Source organism: Aedes albopictus, chromosome 2, assembly GCF_035046485.1.
Source record: "Aedes albopictus strain Foshan chromosome 2, AalbF5, whole genome shotgun sequence".
NCBI classification, from domain to species: domain Eukaryota; kingdom Metazoa; phylum Arthropoda; class Insecta; order Diptera; family Culicidae; genus Aedes; species Aedes albopictus.
The window spans coordinates 3,998,421-4,015,208 of NC_085137.1; the positions used below are offsets into that span (position 1 = coordinate 3,998,421).

The 16,788-nt window shown below is 40.4% G+C and overlaps 2 protein-coding genes and 1 long non-coding RNA gene across 3 annotated transcripts; 2 read left to right on the forward strand and 1 right to left on the reverse strand.

Annotated features, from left to right (window-relative positions):
* Nucleotides 1–20: 20 nt before the first annotated feature.
* Nucleotides 21–1,299, forward strand: LOC134288815 (U5 small nuclear ribonucleoprotein 40 kDa protein-like). The gene is made up of 2 exons (XM_062854701.1): nucleotides 21–260; nucleotides 321–1,299. Exons 1-2 carry the CDS (start codon nucleotides 141–143, stop codon nucleotides 1,254–1,256), a joined length of 1,056 nt encoding a protein of 351 aa, XP_062710685.1. The 5' UTR covers nucleotides 21–140; the 3' UTR covers nucleotides 1,257–1,299.
* An 8,033-nt stretch (nucleotides 1,300–9,332) lies between these two features.
* Nucleotides 9,333–10,596, reverse strand: LOC109411701 (ubiquitin thioesterase otubain-like). Its single transcript, XM_019685274.3, has 2 exons — nucleotides 10,241–10,596; nucleotides 9,333–10,177 (listed from the first exon to the last, which is right to left on the reverse strand). Exons 1-2 carry the CDS (start codon nucleotides 10,361–10,363, stop codon nucleotides 9,452–9,454), a joined length of 849 nt encoding a protein of 282 aa, XP_019540819.1. The 5' UTR covers nucleotides 10,364–10,596; the 3' UTR covers nucleotides 9,333–9,451.
* A 133-nt stretch (nucleotides 10,597–10,729) lies between these two features.
* On the forward strand, nucleotides 10,730–14,753 carry LOC134288816 (uncharacterized). The gene is made up of 2 exons (XR_009998136.1): nucleotides 10,730–14,079; nucleotides 14,182–14,753. It is a non-coding gene; the product is annotated as an uncharacterized LOC134288816 (long non-coding RNA).
* Nucleotides 14,754–16,788: the final 2,035 nt, after the last annotated feature.

Consider the following 16,788-nt stretch of genomic DNA (forward strand, 5'->3'; position numbering starts at 1 on the left):
TTTGATCGAACCCTGCAATTGACATTCGATTCCAATCAGAAGTTTGTTTATACGCAGCGCCGCAAACGTTTCAGTAAAGTGTGGAAAATATTAGTTTTATTCATTTATTCAAAGTTTAAAGCTGATAATTACGCAGCAAAATGATGTCTGCGGCACAGAAGCGTCCCTCGGATGCATTGGTTCCCGTGCCACAAACCAAAAAGTCCCGCTCAGATCTGATGACCTACACGGCAAAGGATAAACAGCTCCTGGAACAAAACGTAAGTTACAATCATCCCGTGGTTTTGAATCAGCTTGGCTTATGAATCCCATATTTGTAGGATGTGGAAAGGACGTCCAATTTGCTGGCACCGATCATGCTGCTGGAAGGCCACGGAGGGGAAATATTCTCCACCGAGTTCCACCCGGAGGGAGAGCACCTGGTGTCGACGGGGTTCGATCGGCAAATCTTCCTCTGGAACGTCTACGGTGAATGTGAGAACGTGGGAATGATGTCCGGCCATTCCGGGGCAGTTATGGAGGTGCACTTCTCGCCGGATGGTGGAAACCTCTACACCTGCAGTACGGACAAAATGGTAGCCGTGTGGGATGTCCCGACCTGTACTCGGATCCGGAAACTGAAAGGCCACTCGCATTTCGTGAATAGCTGCAGCGGTGCGAGACGAGGACCGACACTGATCGTGTCCGGATCGGATGATTCCACCATCAAGATTTGGGACGCCAGGAAGAAGAACGTCATGCATACCTTTGATAACGGGTACCAAGTGACGGCGGTTTGCTTCAGCGATACGGCCGAGCAGGTGATCTCCGGTGGAATTGACAATGAGATCAAAATTTGGGACATCCGGAAGAAGGATATCGTCTATCGTTTGAGGGGACACACGGATACGATCACCGGATTGGCACTTTCGCCGGACGGTTCTTACGTGCTGAGCAACTCCATGGACAATACGCTGCGTATTTGGGACGTCAGGCCGTACGCTCCGGCCGAGAGATGTGTTAAGGTCTTCTCCGGCCATCAGCATAACTTCGAGAAAAATTTGCTGCGATGTGCGTGGTCACCGGACGGATCAAAGATAAGTAGTGGTTCCGCAGATCGGTTTGTCTATATTTGGGACACAACCTCACGAAGGATTCTATATAAACTTCCTGGACACAACGGAAGCGTGAATGACGTAGACTTCCATCCGACAGAGCCCGTGGTTTTGTCCGCTTCGAGTGACAAAACACTTTATTTAGGAGAAGTCGAAGGCTAAATATGTGTGAGGAATAAAACTTGTTTGCGCTTAAAATTTCTTATTATATTTTGTTGTTCTGTTGAAGACGAATCGCAAAGGTTGTGTTAGATGTAGTCACAGTTGGTGCAGTCGCTCCAGTCAGTCTCACGGTGATGAATTGAGAAGAGTATGTTGAAAAGTTTAAAGTTGTGGACGAATTTGTTAATCTTGGTACTCTAGTGACGTGCGATAATGATCGAACCTTTTTCGGCCTGGGAAATCAGCTGAAGTCCCGCAGGCTGCAAAAGAAGACAAAACTCGCGTTGTACAAGGCTCTGATTCTTCTGATCGGCTTTAAAAGAAGTTGATCGGAGGACCTTTAAAGTCTTCGAACGTGCGGACAGTACTCGGAGGTCACTCAGACACTCCTGTTTGGATTTCACTTGGCGTTTCATTTGTAATTCCTACTGGATTTGCTTGTGGTTCATCCAGGACTTCCTTTTATGATTCCTACAGTAGTCTGGAATTGCTTTAGTAGTTTCTTCTGGGATTCCTCCAGTTTTTTTTTGTGATTTACCTTGGAGTACTTTCTGGATTCCTCCAGGAGTTCCTTCTGGAAACCCTCTAATCGTTTCATATGCAATTTATACAAAAGTTTATTTTGAGATTCCTCCAGGAGTTCTACTAGAATTTCTTCTAGGATACTTCCAAGAATTGGTTCTAATTTTTTTTTCCTGGATGTTCCATTGGGTTCGCTGGCAATCGAAAACCGTCAGAGGGTGCACCTGCGGGACGGTTGTTGGGTGGAAAGCACCAGTTCCAGCTTCTCTCGGGTACCTAACCGCGTAACACCACAGTCGCGCATAGAAGACAAACCCACGTTCTGACAAACGACCGTACCGAATCTTACTCTCCCGTCACCAAAGCCACTTTTCAGAGTTTTACAAATCACGCGTTTGGAATTTAAACTAATTTAATTTATTAATAGCCTAGTTACAGAAAATGTCTTTACAATTCAATTTCGTTATTCTAATCATCGACAATGTGCGTCCTGTCCGCACGAGGAAAATTTCACTTCTGCCCTGAAAAATTCAAATTTGAACCTCGCTTGCTGCGATGCGGTTCGTTAGTTGCCAGGGGACTGTTATGTTAGTTGCCAAGCCCATCCGTTCGCGTGGTCGCGACGGTTGGGTCGACGACGGGCGTCGGCAGCGCCCGAGTAGAAATGTTTGTGTGGCTTCTATTGCGCATTTCCCACTCCACTGGACCCCTTCCGCAGTTATTATAAGTGCGGGATCGTGAATAAAACTGCGATTTTGCATCGAATCGTGTCGGTGTCTTCTGCGCACTTATGCATTACAAAGTGCTGAATAAGTGCGCAGAAGACACCGAAACGATTCGATGCAAAATCGCAGTTTTATTCACGATCCCGCACTTATACTAAGTGCGAAAGGGGTCCAGTTGGGTGGGAAATGCGCAATAATGTTCGCAACACTGGAGTTCCTCAAGAATTCCTAAAAGTTCCTCAGAAATTCTTCCAGAAATACCGAGGGAATTTCGCCAGAATTTCCACAGAAATAATGTAATAACGGAGAATGTTTTTCCAGTTCAACGGGAAGTCCTTCTGAAGTTCCCGAGAATGAGTCCAAAAGCTCTCCAGGGCATTCCTTCATGGCACCGCCAGGAATATCACGAGAATTCCTTTAGAAGTATCTCACGAATTCCTGCAACATTTGTGGTAGAGTCCCCCCAGGATTTTCCTGGGATTTTCTCCATTATTACTCTGGAAATCACTGCATGAATACTCCGCGAAATCCTTCCAGGAGCTCTGCTTCAGGAGTTCACCAAAAAGTTCTGCAGCAATTATACATGCTTCTCTCCAGCTTGATCTTTCCAGGATTTTCCCGAATATTACTAAAAACCTTACTCGGGTATATTTCCACGAGTTCCAAAAACACCGGGAATTCCTCCAAAAGTTCCTCGGAAAATCTTCCAGGAGTCCCTCAGAAATTCATCGCGATGATCTCCGAGAATACGTCTACGAGTTCCTAGAAAATGCCTCAAGGACTTCCCGTGAAATTTTTCGCGAGTTTCCACCAGAAGTTTCTCGGACATTTCTGGGAATTCCCCAAGAAGAGGAAATTCTTTAAATATTCCTTTACAAATTCATATAAATTCTTCCAGAAAGTACTCCAGGAATACATGAAAAAATTCTTGGAGGTATACCTGAAGAAATTCTTGGAAGGGTAATCTGGAAGGAATTGTTGAAGGAATTCTTGGCGAATGCCTTATGGAAGAAATTCTTAGAAGAAAATCTGGAGGAATTTTTGGAGTAATTCTTGGAGAAATTCCTGTACAAATTCTTGAAGACATTCTTGGAAGAAGTCTCGGAGTAGTTCCTGTAGAAATCGCTGAAAGAATTCTCGGAGGAATTCCTGGAGTTGTTCTTGGAATAATACCTAGAGTGATTCTTCGAGGAAATCTTGGCGGAATTTTTAGATGAATATCTGAAGAAATTCTTCGACAAATTCCAGGAGGTATTCTTGTACGAATTTCTAGAAGAATTCTTAGAGGAACTCCTGGAAGAGTTTCTTTCAAGGAATTTCTTGGCAAAAATCCTGGAGGAATTCTGGGGGAAATCATTGGCAGAAATTCTTGGAGAAATACCTGGAAGGATTATCTGAGGAATTGTTGGCGAAAGTCTTGGAGGAATTCCTGAAGGATTTTTTGGAGGATTTCTTGGAGGAACTCCTTGAGTAGGAGCTCTTGAGAAAATACCTAAAGGGATTCTTTGAAAAATTCTTGGCAGAATTTTTAGAGGAATATCTGGAGCAATTATTTTTTTCTGGTTGCATTCTTGAAGAAATTTCTGGACGGACTCTTGTACGAATTTCTGGCAAAACTCTGAAAGAATTTTCGAGGAATTTCATGAAAAAAATCTTGGAGGAATTGTTGGCAGAAATTCTTGGAGGATTTTTTGTGGAATTCTTGGCCAAAGTCTTGGAGGAATTCGTAAGGGATTTGTGGAGGTAGTCTACCGATAAAATAAAGATATACAAGAGTAGAGCTTGAACTTACTTTCATTTCCGGTTTCTTTGGTTTCGGAAAAGTAGGTTGTTCGCCTATGGTCTCCTATCCACCGTGGTGGAGCTGCCACCTTAGGTATAGCTTCCGGTGGAGTAGACCTTCAACTTAGTTAATTCCAGAAAAGTTTGGATGGCCTAGACTGCCCCCACTCGCAAAACAGTCCCATATGAATAGGAAACCCAGCAAAGATGGGACTGTTATGCGAGTGGCGGCAGTAGATTACCAAGTGAATGTTGCTAAGTAACCAGAATTGCACTCTGAGTCTCTAACAGTAGCGTAGATTAGATTCCGCGAGCGTTCGTTACAATAAAAATATCCTAAGATTTACAGATATTGCGACCCATACTTCAAAATACATTGGGTCCATTTGTATGCCAGTGGATACCCAAGTAGCAACACATAGAGATACTTAACAGAATTTTTTGCCGATAGAGTGAAGAGAAATAAGAGTAGAGCCTTCAGATATTGAAAGTCTTAATTCCAGAATAGTTTGGAAAGCCTGGAATATCGCATGAATGTACCAAAAGCAATTTAGTTCTGAACTGAGGCTTCATCATCAGTATAGACGACATTCCACGAATATTTTTTACAATTATAGCATGATGCATGTAACCAGAACTTCAACGTGAATTTTAGGCCCTTTGTATTTCACGGAATGTCCAACTACCACAATATCGAGTTGCTCGTAGCATAGCGAGTTCTAATGGACATGAACGTGACTAAATCTCTTGAACACAGTGAACATAAATGATGGTAGTGGTAGATGTTGTAGATCTTAAGAAAATGAATTCCAAAGTAGTTTGAATGACCTAGATCACCCAATTCAAGTACCATAAATTGTCTAGGGGTGCTTTGAGGCTTTTTGAGTACCGTAGACTTCATCGTGTGTAAAATTTGGTTTCGAATGTTGGATTTGTGACACAAACTTCGGAGAACATACTTTTGGAGGCCTTAGAATAGGCCTGAGATCAAAACTTCAACAGACTATGAACTGCATGTCAAGGATCAGTGAAAACTATTGATGATAAAATCGATTATAATGTTGGCTTATCCCCATAAAATCGAACAAAATCGATGCACATCCCTGAACAAAAATGTAAAATTTTTTCGATTTTGTTTTGCTCTCCCTATCCTTCGGGATGGAGCTTGTTTATAAACAACAGCTGATCACGGATGTGACTGTTGTTTACATAGTCTACGCATTATTTTAATCCTCAGTATGCCATTATGTAGCAAATAAATCTTCTCAATAACATGCATTTCCCATATTTCCGATGTGATCCGTTGCTGCATTCGCTAATTCCAGCAATTCCTGCTGCTGAACGACCAGCTGATGGCCGACGCCTCGGTCGACGCAGCCGATTGTTTACCTGGAAGAGTTTTCAAAATTTTCGACGTGGCGTCGTGACGTCGCAACACATTAAGAGATGTTAGCCGTTTTCATCGCCAATTTTAAGCGGTTTTCGAACGATTTTTTCATTTTATTCGATTTTTTCAGATATTTCCAGGGTTCATAATTTTCGTTTCAGTGATACGAAATATGGCTATTTTCACGGCGGCGGGAGATCTTATTTTCACTATTTTGCTTGAGGAACACTTTTCCCCTCCAGCACTTTTTTCGAGAGTAGCGATTCATGATAACTGAAAATCGCTTCAACCTGCAGATAATTTCTTTTCGTTCTGTTAAATTTTCTCTCACCCAATTTTCATGAAAATCTTTTCAAAGCAGATTAACAAAAATTGTGCCCGCGACGGGATTTGATCCTGGAATATTACTAAAAACATACGCGACACGCGCACTCTATCCACACCACCACGCCAACTACACAGAGGGTGTAGAAAATATAATGCATAAAACCAATCATCGTCGGCGCCATATGAGTCAAGGAAAGACAAAATAATCGGCCGACAAAGGGCAAACGAAATTCTCGCACCTTTGGGAGTGAGTGAAAAAATGTTTTCGCTCTGCTCTTTGTGCGGGAGATTTCTCAAGCCAGATTTTCGCTGAAAATTGGCGTGAGGGAGAATTCTATTTTCGTGAGAATGAGCGAAAATTCCGACCGCTGGATATTTCCAATTTTTGTCATTTTGCTAAAAATAAATAGCATAAAACCGTTTTAACTGAGAAAATGGAAGAAAATGAGAATAATCCGAGAAAATCGAACCGATGTTCAGTATAATTAAAACAATCTATATAGGGTATGTGTGCCATCAGTAATCTCACGCTCCCATATTCATCCTATACGAAAACAAGCGATTACGGCACCGATTGATTCCGTTCTTTGTGTTTACATGGGTGCTCACTTCTAACAAAAAATACAAAAATAAGAAACAAAACAAACAGCGCTCCAATCCCTTGTTTTTCGTAGGATGAAAATGGGAGCCACATGCTTAATAAGGGAACCCCTATATAAAAATGAGTTTGAAGTTCCTTTGAGGCAACAAAACTCAATAACGGGTAGACCGATCGTCATGACTCTGGCATGGTTTGATTCGTATTCGTGGTGGCTGTGTTTATAAGTAGAAAAAGTTAAGAAAATCAAGTAAAAAAGTAGGAAAATCGAGAAAATAACTGATTACTGATGAGTTGGGAAGAAATTCAACACGATCGAAATAAAACCAATCTCGAGACCAATCTAGAGTGCGGTGCTGCAATGACATCAACAGTTGTCAAACCACCACAACCGGGCAAGACAAAGTTTGCCGGGACAGCTAGTTATGAATAATTCAGAAAATCAAATATAATTACGGCGCACGGTAACTGAAGCAAATTCATTACTGTCGACCCCCTCGGGAAAAGTAGCTTCAGTAGCTTCCTTTTCACCCGATTTGCAGTTCGGTTAGGAATAAAAATCGACTAAATTGGGTTTCCAGCTGGTCCATTGATGTATAGGTAAGTAGCTGAATCTACGAAAGACACGGAAGTTTGTTAAAAGCGAAGACGGCTAATAACAAGACAGACATCTACCCTGTTGCTCCATATACTCTGAGAACTTCAAGCACACTAGCGCCACAAACGACTCCCGGGAACAACATTATGAATAAGTGTGCGTGACATGCTACAGCTTCCGTGTACATATTTGCATGTACACGCAAGCAATCATGTTTAATGTTCCTGTGAATCGTTGAGGGCGTTTCAACCTTGTCGCCTGCGATAGGGTGGGAGCTGTCTGTCTTGTTATTAGCCGTCTTCGTTAAAAGTGTGAGCAGGCAAAGGTGCCGAAAAGTGCTACTTTTCAGCACTCTTAAGAGTGCCGAAAAGTAGTACTTTTCGGCACACTTGCATCAGTAGTGAAAAGTAGGCCTTTTTTGCACACTTAAGGCAATTGAAAAGTGAAACTTTTTGCAACGTAATTACAAAAAACAATTTTTGTTTGAAAGAAACTCTCAAAAGTCTAGGTGGCAATATAGTTGCCACTGCCCGTTTAGGCCAAAAACGCTGGTGGCAATATAGTTGCCACTGCCCGTTAACCCCAAAAACGAGCTTTTGAGGTGGCAATATAGTTGCCACTGCCCGTTTAGGCCACCAGCGCTGGTGGCAATATTCTTGCCACTGCCCGTTTAGGGTACTTTTCTTCTTTTGATTTCGACAAAAAACCGGAAAAGAGATTTTAAAGTGGATTGAGGCTTAACCCATAATATAAACTGTGTAGTTCAGCTCATGTCAACCCAGAATTTGATTATTTCTAGATTGAGTTTAAATAAGGGCGAAAGTAACATGAGCGAGTTCTCTTCATCGACTCTCTCTTCTGCAAATTAAAGTGACAAGATGGAAATTCAATCGAACTTTTTTACACTCAGACGCTAGATTGCATCGCAACCTAGCGATTTATGACCAAAAAATTCAACCATACTTGCATCTTGTCACTTTAATTTGAAGAAGAGAGAGTCGATGAAGAGAACTCGCTCATGTTACTTTGGCCCTTATTTAAACTCAATCTAGATTTCTTAAAATATTTACCAAATCTATAATTTGACAATAAGTTTGAGCTAATTTTCTTCACGCGGTCAAAATTAGACATTTTTGAGACTACAAATGGCTCCTAAATTGTTGTTAAGGCTTTGTTTAGTACCAAAAAAATACCAGGCGTTGTTAGTAGTCCCAATTTTGCGTAACCAAAACAAAAAGTTCAAAATAAATTGTTATAAAACAGAAAAAAATACAAACAGTAGGTAGCAATATAGTTGCCACTGCCTGTCCCGGCAAACTTTGTCATACCCAACTTTTAAGCAATTTTCCCAATCTTATCAGAAATCATGTTATTCCTCAAAAACAAAATATTTTTCGACACAAATCATTAAAACAATGTAAAATGGATGTAGTGCATTCATTGAAAGATATATTTTATCATGTTTGCATGTATTTTTCACTAGAAACTGCAATAACTATATGGTGGATCTTTTTTTGTGCCGGTCACTGTATGAGTAGGTGGTACCGTGGTAGCTAGCGCTCTCACGCCGCATATTAGATAGAACATTGCGTCCTTGTTGATACATGTAGGAAAAATTTAATGTTACAAAGAACAATTACTGAAAGCCACATTACGAGCAAATAATGGAAACTTATAAATGCTTTCATTACGAAAAATTAATAGAACATTACAAATGCACTTTCAAATATAACATCACGATCACAGGAATACAGGATGATGAGGTTTCATTATTGGTTTTGGTCCACCAGTCAACCCTGGAATAGTGTTTTGTTTGGCTTATTCCATTTTTTGTTAACAGTATTTGATCATTTTATTGCTTTATCGCTCATTTTCAACTCAGAGTGTAAGGGAGTAGAGATCGAAGTGGATAATGAAATGATAGATTTGCGAACAAGTGTGAAAATTTATAGAAGGTGAAATTAAGCATGAAGGCTATGTATTGAACGAATACATCGAATGTGTGAAACTTCTACCATAAGCCCTAAACTGAAACAGATCGGCTTGGTTGGTAGTTCATAACCATTTCAAGAACGCTGACGTCCCCCAAACATTCACCATTAGTATCGGTACGGATATAATGAATCTGAAGTTTAAATACTTTCTCATTTTATTTATTTAAATTCTAATTGAATGAGAGGATATATTAGCGATTAAGATCTCCAAATACGAATAGAGTGGGTTTGTCTGAAAGTTACAATCCTGGAAATTCATTGTCTACTGTACCTCGTTGTTGGGGTACAGAATGTCATAGTGCCCCGGACGGTACAGCAGAAACACATTCGGCTTGCAACCGTCGGGGAATTCGTGAGCAATCACCTGGTTTCCATCGCCTCGGTCCATGTACTCAACGCGGACACCCGCCTCCAGAGCGGAACAAATGGCGATGATGTGAATGTGGTCGGACTCCTTGTACATGGGTTCCACCTCCTGGCGACAGAACTCCTGGATCGTGTAATTTCCGTCGATAAAGTTCTGGTAGAAATCCGCTCTTTCCTGCAAATGGCTGGAAGTTATCAAGCGCAGATAGACCACAACGTAATCCGAGTAACCCTGCTCGTTGAAAAGCTTATGCAGCTCAACCAACGCTGCGGCCGTATTGTTGTCACCATCGGGCTTTACTTTGTTAATGACCTCCATGAAGGTCTCATAGAAATCTTCTATGGTAAACCTGGGAAATCCAGCTTCCGTCAGTCTTTCTCGAGATTTGGCTGCGTACTCATAGAACCGAGTAAATTCGTCCTTGTTGCGGACCAAGTACTCCAAGTAAGCATAGGCAAATGCCCGGAAAAAGCAATTGCCATCGGGGCGGGTACGCCGGATCGCTCGATACTTGGATGCCAGATCCTTCACCTTGGCAATGTAGACGGCATCGTCCAGATATTCCGAATTCAAGCTGTTGATGGCCTGAGACTCGCTCACCAAGGGATTCGAATAAGCTATCTAGAAGTGAAAACAAATAATTACAGCACTCCAGCATATCCCACACTCATCCCTCCTAGCTACCTCTTGTTCGATTTCCCTTTGTTGTTTGATGATTAGTTCGTCCTGGTTTTCCTCCTGGGGCTGCTTCTGATTGCTGCTTGCGCTGCTGCTGCTCGTCGTATCGGCGCTATCCGAGGTGCTCATCTTTCTGTTCCGGAATGTGTACCTACCTGTTTTACACGCCCGCACGCACCGCCCAGTCCGATCAAAGCCCAAAAATCACTCTCAAAATCTGAATTGTTTTGCAAGTTGGATAACTTTTTTCCTGGTCAAGCTCTCTTCTTCAACAAGCCGACATTTTTTGCACTTTGCATCTGCTGCTGCACCAAACCGCATACACAGTCGCGTCAAATCCGATGTTTGGCAACCGCAAACGCTGACAAACTGTTTTTTGTGGGCAAAGTGTCAAATTGAGCTACTGATGGAGAGGGTAAGACATAAAAGGTAGCTCATTTTTTTTATTGATGAGCGCACGCCAACCTGAAACTACTCAAGTGCCCCACACAATGCATACGCCCAGTGCATTTCGCAAGCTTGACGTAAGTCTGACATCAGTCTTACGGTCAGTCTTACAGAGCTTGACATCAGACTGATGTAAGACTGACGGTCAGTCTGATGTCAAACGATTCTGCACCGTTTGCGTCAAGCTGTCGGGCTTCGAACATGCGAGCTGGAGTTCGACGAATCAGACTGACGTAAGCCTGATGTCAAGCTAGAACGTCGAACCCTTGTCAAGCTCGTTTTTACGGGTTTCTTCTTCTTTTTTGTATTGATTTTGTGATTTCAGCACCAACATTTCAAAAGCACGTAACTGTTTTTGTAAACAAGAGCGCGATTACTCTTGTTTACAAAAACAATTACGAGCTTTTGAAATGTTGGTGCTCAATGATTAAAACAGCAAGAAACCTGCAAGAAACTTTATTTTATTTATTTAAAATAATATAATAATATTTAGGTGAATAAGTAACTTAACATTTATAGATATACCGTGAGGGTCTCGAGAGAAGAGTTGGTAATTCTTTGAGATACAGGGGGGAATGCACATAAAGATTCCACGAATAAACTGGAGATCTTTGGCATTATTAAAAATAATCCTTTTATATCTGAACATTTCTAGAGAATATAATGATTCTTGGGTATACCAAAATGATTCTTAGGATTCCAGAAAATGTAAGCTTGCCATTCTCAGGAAAAGCTGAAGACGTTTGTTCCCGGCCATTTCTATAAACTCCCTCGAGAATTCCTCGAAAATTCTTCCATATTTTCCTCTGGAATTCTTCCAGAAGTTCCTCGGCAGTTCTTCCAGAAGTTCATCGGGAATTCTTCCAGAAGTTCATCGGGAATTCTTCAAGAAGTTCCTCTGGAATTCTTCCTCATATTCCAACGGAATCCTTCCAGAAGTTCTTTGGGAGTTCTTCCAGAAGTTCCTCGGAAATTCTTCCAGATTTTCCTCCGGAATTCATCCATAAGATTCTCGGGAATTATTTCAAAAGCTCCTCGGGAGTTCTTCCAGAAGTTCCTTCAGAATTCTTCCAGAAGTTCCTCGGGAATTCTTCCTCATATTCCGGGAATTCTTCCAGAAGTTCCTCGGGAATAATTTCAAAAGCTCCTCGGGAATCCTTCCAAAATTTCCTCGTGAGTTCTTCCGTAAGTACCTTGGGGATTGTTCCAGCAGTTCCTGAGTTCTTCCAGAAGTTCCTCGAAAATTCTTCCATATTTTCCTCTGGAATTCTTCCATAAAATTCTCGGAAATTATTTCAAAAACTCCTCGGGAGCAATTCCTGAAGTTCCTCGGGAATTCTTCCAGAAGTTCCTCAAGAATTCTTTCAGAAGTTGTAGGGAATTCTTCTAGGAGTTCCTCGGGAATTCTTCCAGAAGTTCCTCGGGAATTCTTCCAGAAGTTCCTCGAGAATTCTTCCAGGAGTTCCTCGGTAATTCTTCCAGAAGTTCCTCTGGAACTCTTCCAGGAGTTCCTCGGTAATTCTTCCAGAAGTTTCTCGGGAATTCTTCTAGAAGTTCCTCGGGAATTCTTCAAGAAGTTCCTCGGAAATTCTTCCAGAAGTTCCTCGGAAATTCTTCCAGAAGTTCCTCGGAAATTCTTCCAGAAGTTCCTCGGAAATTCTTCCAGAAGTTCCTCGGAAATTCTTCCAGAAGTTCCTCGGAAATTCTTCTAGAAGCTCCTCATAAATTCTTGCAGAAGTTCTTCAGCAATTCTTCCTGAAGTTCCTTGGGAATTCTTCCAGAAGTTCCTCAGGAATTCTTCCAGATATTCCTCGGGAATTCTTCCAGAAGTTCTTCAAGAATTATTCCAGAAGTTCCTCGTGAATTTTCCAGATATTCCTCCGAAATTTTTCCAGAAGTTCCTCGGGAATTCTTCCGGAAGTTCCTCGGGAATTCCACCTCATATTCCAACGGAATCCTTCCAGAAGTTCCTCGGTAATTCTTCCAAAACTTCTTTGGGAATTTATCCAGAATTTCCTAGGGAATTCTTCCAAAAGTTCCTCGGGAATTCTTTCGAAAGCTCTTCGGGCATTCTTCTGGAAGTTCCTGGCGAATTCTTCCAGAAGTTCCTCGGGAATTCTTCCAGGAGTTCCTCGGGGATTCTTGCAGAAGTTTTTCGGGAATAATTTCAAAAGCTCCTAGAGAATTCTTCTGGAAGTTCCTCGAGAGTTCTTCCAGAAGTTCCTCGGGTATTCTTCCAGAAGTTCTTCCACAAAATCTTCCACAAAATCTTCCACAAGTTCCTTAGTAATTCTTCCATAAGTTCCTCGGGAGTTCTTCAAGAAGTTTTTCGGGAATTCTTCCAGAAGTTTCTCAGGAATTTTTCCAGGAGTTTCTCGGGAGTTCTTCCACAAGTTCCTCTGGAAATCTTCCAGATGTTTCTCGGGAATTCTTTTCGTAGTTCTTCGGGATTCTTCCAGAAGTTCCAAAGTAATTCTTCTAAGAGTTCCTCGGAAATTCTTCCAGAAGTTCCTGGGTATTCTTTTAGAAATTCATCGGGCATTCTTCCAGTTGTCTATCGGGAATTCTTTCAGAGGTTCCTAGGGAATTCCTCCAGAAGTTCCTCGGAAATTCCTTAAGGAGTTCCTCGGGAATTCTTTCTCGGAAAATAATTAAATAATTCCTAAAAATTCCCAAGGATTCTCAGAAATTCCCAGTCATCTGAGATGTATTCTACGGATTAAAGAAAATATTCTCAATCATTTATGTGAGTCAAAAGCATATAAGAAAATGATTAAATAATTACTGAAAATCCCTCAGGATTCTCAGAAATTCTTATTCATCTGGGATATATCCTACGAATTTAGAAAAAATATTTTCAATCATTTATGTGATTCAAAAGCAACTCGGAAAATATTTAAATAATTCCTGAAAATCCCTTAGGATTCTCAGAAATTCCCAGTCATCTGGGATGTATCCTTTGAATTTATGAAAATATTCTCATTCATTTATGTGAGGCAAAAGCATCTCGGAAAAGTTTTAAATAATAACTGAAAATTCCTAAGGATTCTCAGAAATACCTAGTCATCTGGGATGTATCCTACGAATTTAAGAAAATATTCTCAATCATTTCCGAGCATCTCGGAAAATATTTGAATAATTGATGAAAATCCCTTAGGATTCTCAGAAATTTCCAGTCATTTGGGATGTATCCTACGAATTTAACCCAAAAAGGGATACCTGGGGTCCATTGGACCCCAGGCGCCTTTCAGAGCTCGTCTTTGATGGAACACACTCAGCGGGGTGACGAAACTGAGGCCATGAAGGTATCCCTTTTAAGTTAAGAAAATATTGTAAATCATTTATGTGAGTCAAAAGCATCTCGGAAAATATTTGAATAATTCCTGAAAATCCCTAGGGTTCCTAGGGAATTCCTCCAGAAGTTCCTCGGAAATTCCTTAAGGAGTTCCTCGGGAATTCTTTCTCGGAAAATAATTAAATAATTCCTAAAAATTCCCAAGGATTCTCAGAAATTCCCAGTCATCTGGGATGTATCCTACGAATTTAAGAAAATATTCTCAATCATTTTTGTGAACCAAAAGCATCCGGAAAATATTTAAATAATTCCTGAAAATCCCTTAGGATTCTTAGAAATTCCCAGTCATCTGGGATGTATTCCACGAATTTAAGAAAATAATCTCAATCATTTATGTGAGTCAAAAGCAACTCGGAAAATATTTGAATAATTCCTGAAAATTCCTACGGATTCTCAGAAATTCTCAGTCATCTGAGATGTATTCTACGAATTTAAGAAAATATTCTCAATCATATGTGATTCAAAAGCATCCTGGAAAATATTGAAATAATTCCAGAAAATCCCTTAGGATTCTCAGAAATTCCCAGTCATCTGGGATGTATCCTACGAATTTAAGAAAATATTCTCAATCATTTCACGGTGTGTCTGGTAGAACAAAATTAATTTAAAAAAAATCGGTATCGCTAAAACACCCACCAAACGAAAGCTGAAGGTCCCCTCTTTCATTTGAGACTAAAATGAGAAAGTTCTATCGGCGGGTCTAGAACATTTTTTTTTTTTCAAATATTACTATCTCTGAGACTGTTTTTTTTTTCTCTTTTCAACCTTGAGTGTAGCAAAATGGGCATGTATGAGGTCGCCCATTGTCCTTTTAAAAGAGTAAGTACAAAAAATAAATTAGGGCAGTTGAATTAGAAATTCAGCAGTATTTGGGCATATGTACAAATAAACTTCGCCTTTTATACATGTGGAAGTAATCAGTTTCGTACCTTTTAATTCCGCCCTATGTTGCTTATCCTTTGACGCGTATTTCGACTATCACTTGTAATCTTCCTCAGTGTCAGTTATCCTTTTTATTAAAAGGTACGAAACTGATTACACTCATTCGAAGAGGGTATTCTGCTTAGAGGGTTCGAAAAGTCGGTACAAGATGTGGAAGTAGTTATTGCGGCTGCAATTTTCTTAGTTTTTATTGACAGTGTCTCATAATTTAAAAGTTTTACGATCGAAGTAGGCCAAGTAATGTCAAAAAAATAAAACATACATCAAAGTAGCTCGGATCACGGGGTACAACATTTGGAAGGTAATCAATTTCGGAAAACTGAAAGTTTTTTTGATGATGCAATTAAATATCGTTCAAAAACATGAATAAAACGATCTAGAACTCCACACCAATTTAATCAACGTGAAGGTCTGTCTTATATTCTTGTATGCCGTGGCGCGGATAGAATTATCATATTGTTTAATTTGTGCACCTTTGGGGCTGTCCAGAAACCACGTGGTCATTTTTTGGGACTTTTCAACCCCCCCCCCCCCCCCCCCCCGTGGTCATTAGTCCATACAAATTTTTTTATTTGTCCATACAAAGTGATCATTGGCCGAACCCCCCCCCCTAATGACCACGTGGTTTATGGACAGCCCCTTTATGGTACCTAAGACTTAAATATTTTAGTTATTTTAGTCTATTGCAGTTAGGTATAGCTCCTTACTTTTAAAGAAACAACTACGACAAGAAACCCCTAACTGACGAGGAAAATCAAAACAAGGAGTACGTATTGTGATTGAAGAAGTTTTTTGCGCCACAATTATCATCGAAAGCAGTTAATATTCACAGTTTTAGATTTGTTAAGTAAAATTGTCTAATAACGGGTAATTAGACATAAAAATTATATTAGTAACCGCATATCTTTGTAAACAGGTAGCCTTACTCAACTGATAAAATAGAATAATCAATGCTGCATGTCTAACGGGTGCACAATATATATGTACTAGAACAATGTGATAATCTGTCGGTTATCAAAAGTTTAATCTTCTGATAGCATCATGGAGTTATAGACGAGTTAGCAACTTTTCATTCAATTCTACAGCTTGACATATACACATGTTTTACATTAAAGTACATATGTCTGAGCACATACATATAAATCAGAAGATTGAAAATGTCTTAACTACTTAACTTGTACTTGTTTCTACTTGCAAATTGTTGATATTATAACAACTTTTTCTGAAAGATTTCAAAGATAGCATTTAGTACTACCCCACAAAAAAGTTCGGACTTGCTCATTTAAGGACAAACATCTTAAAATCCCGGTTCTACAGTGCATCAAAACTTCAGACGCACAAATCTCAAGAAGCAAGCTTCAAACAACAATGCATTTTATTATTCTGTTCTTGCTCACTTGTAATAAGCTTAAAATAAGAAGCTCAGGTGCGCTGCTTTTGTTTACGAAGAGATTTGTGCCCTTAAAATCGTGAGTAGGTGCCAAAGTCGGCCATTGTGGCGGCCATATTGGGATACTAACAAGTCTGTCCTTAAATTTGCCTCATTCAATGATGAGAATAGGGTAGCGAACTACTTGGGCAGCGACCGGTATTTTGGGCACTCTTCACTATAACTCAGTCAATTCCAAACCAATTGACTTGAAATTTTGTACACGGCTAGATACTATACGTATCTCATCGCGTTCCAAAAAATTGTGTCAATTGGTTCAAAATTGGCTGAGTTATAGCAGAAAAATGCCCAAAATAGGACCCCTGCCGAGATGGTTCCACTTTTTTATACCCATCAGATTTACTCTCTATGAGTTTAAAT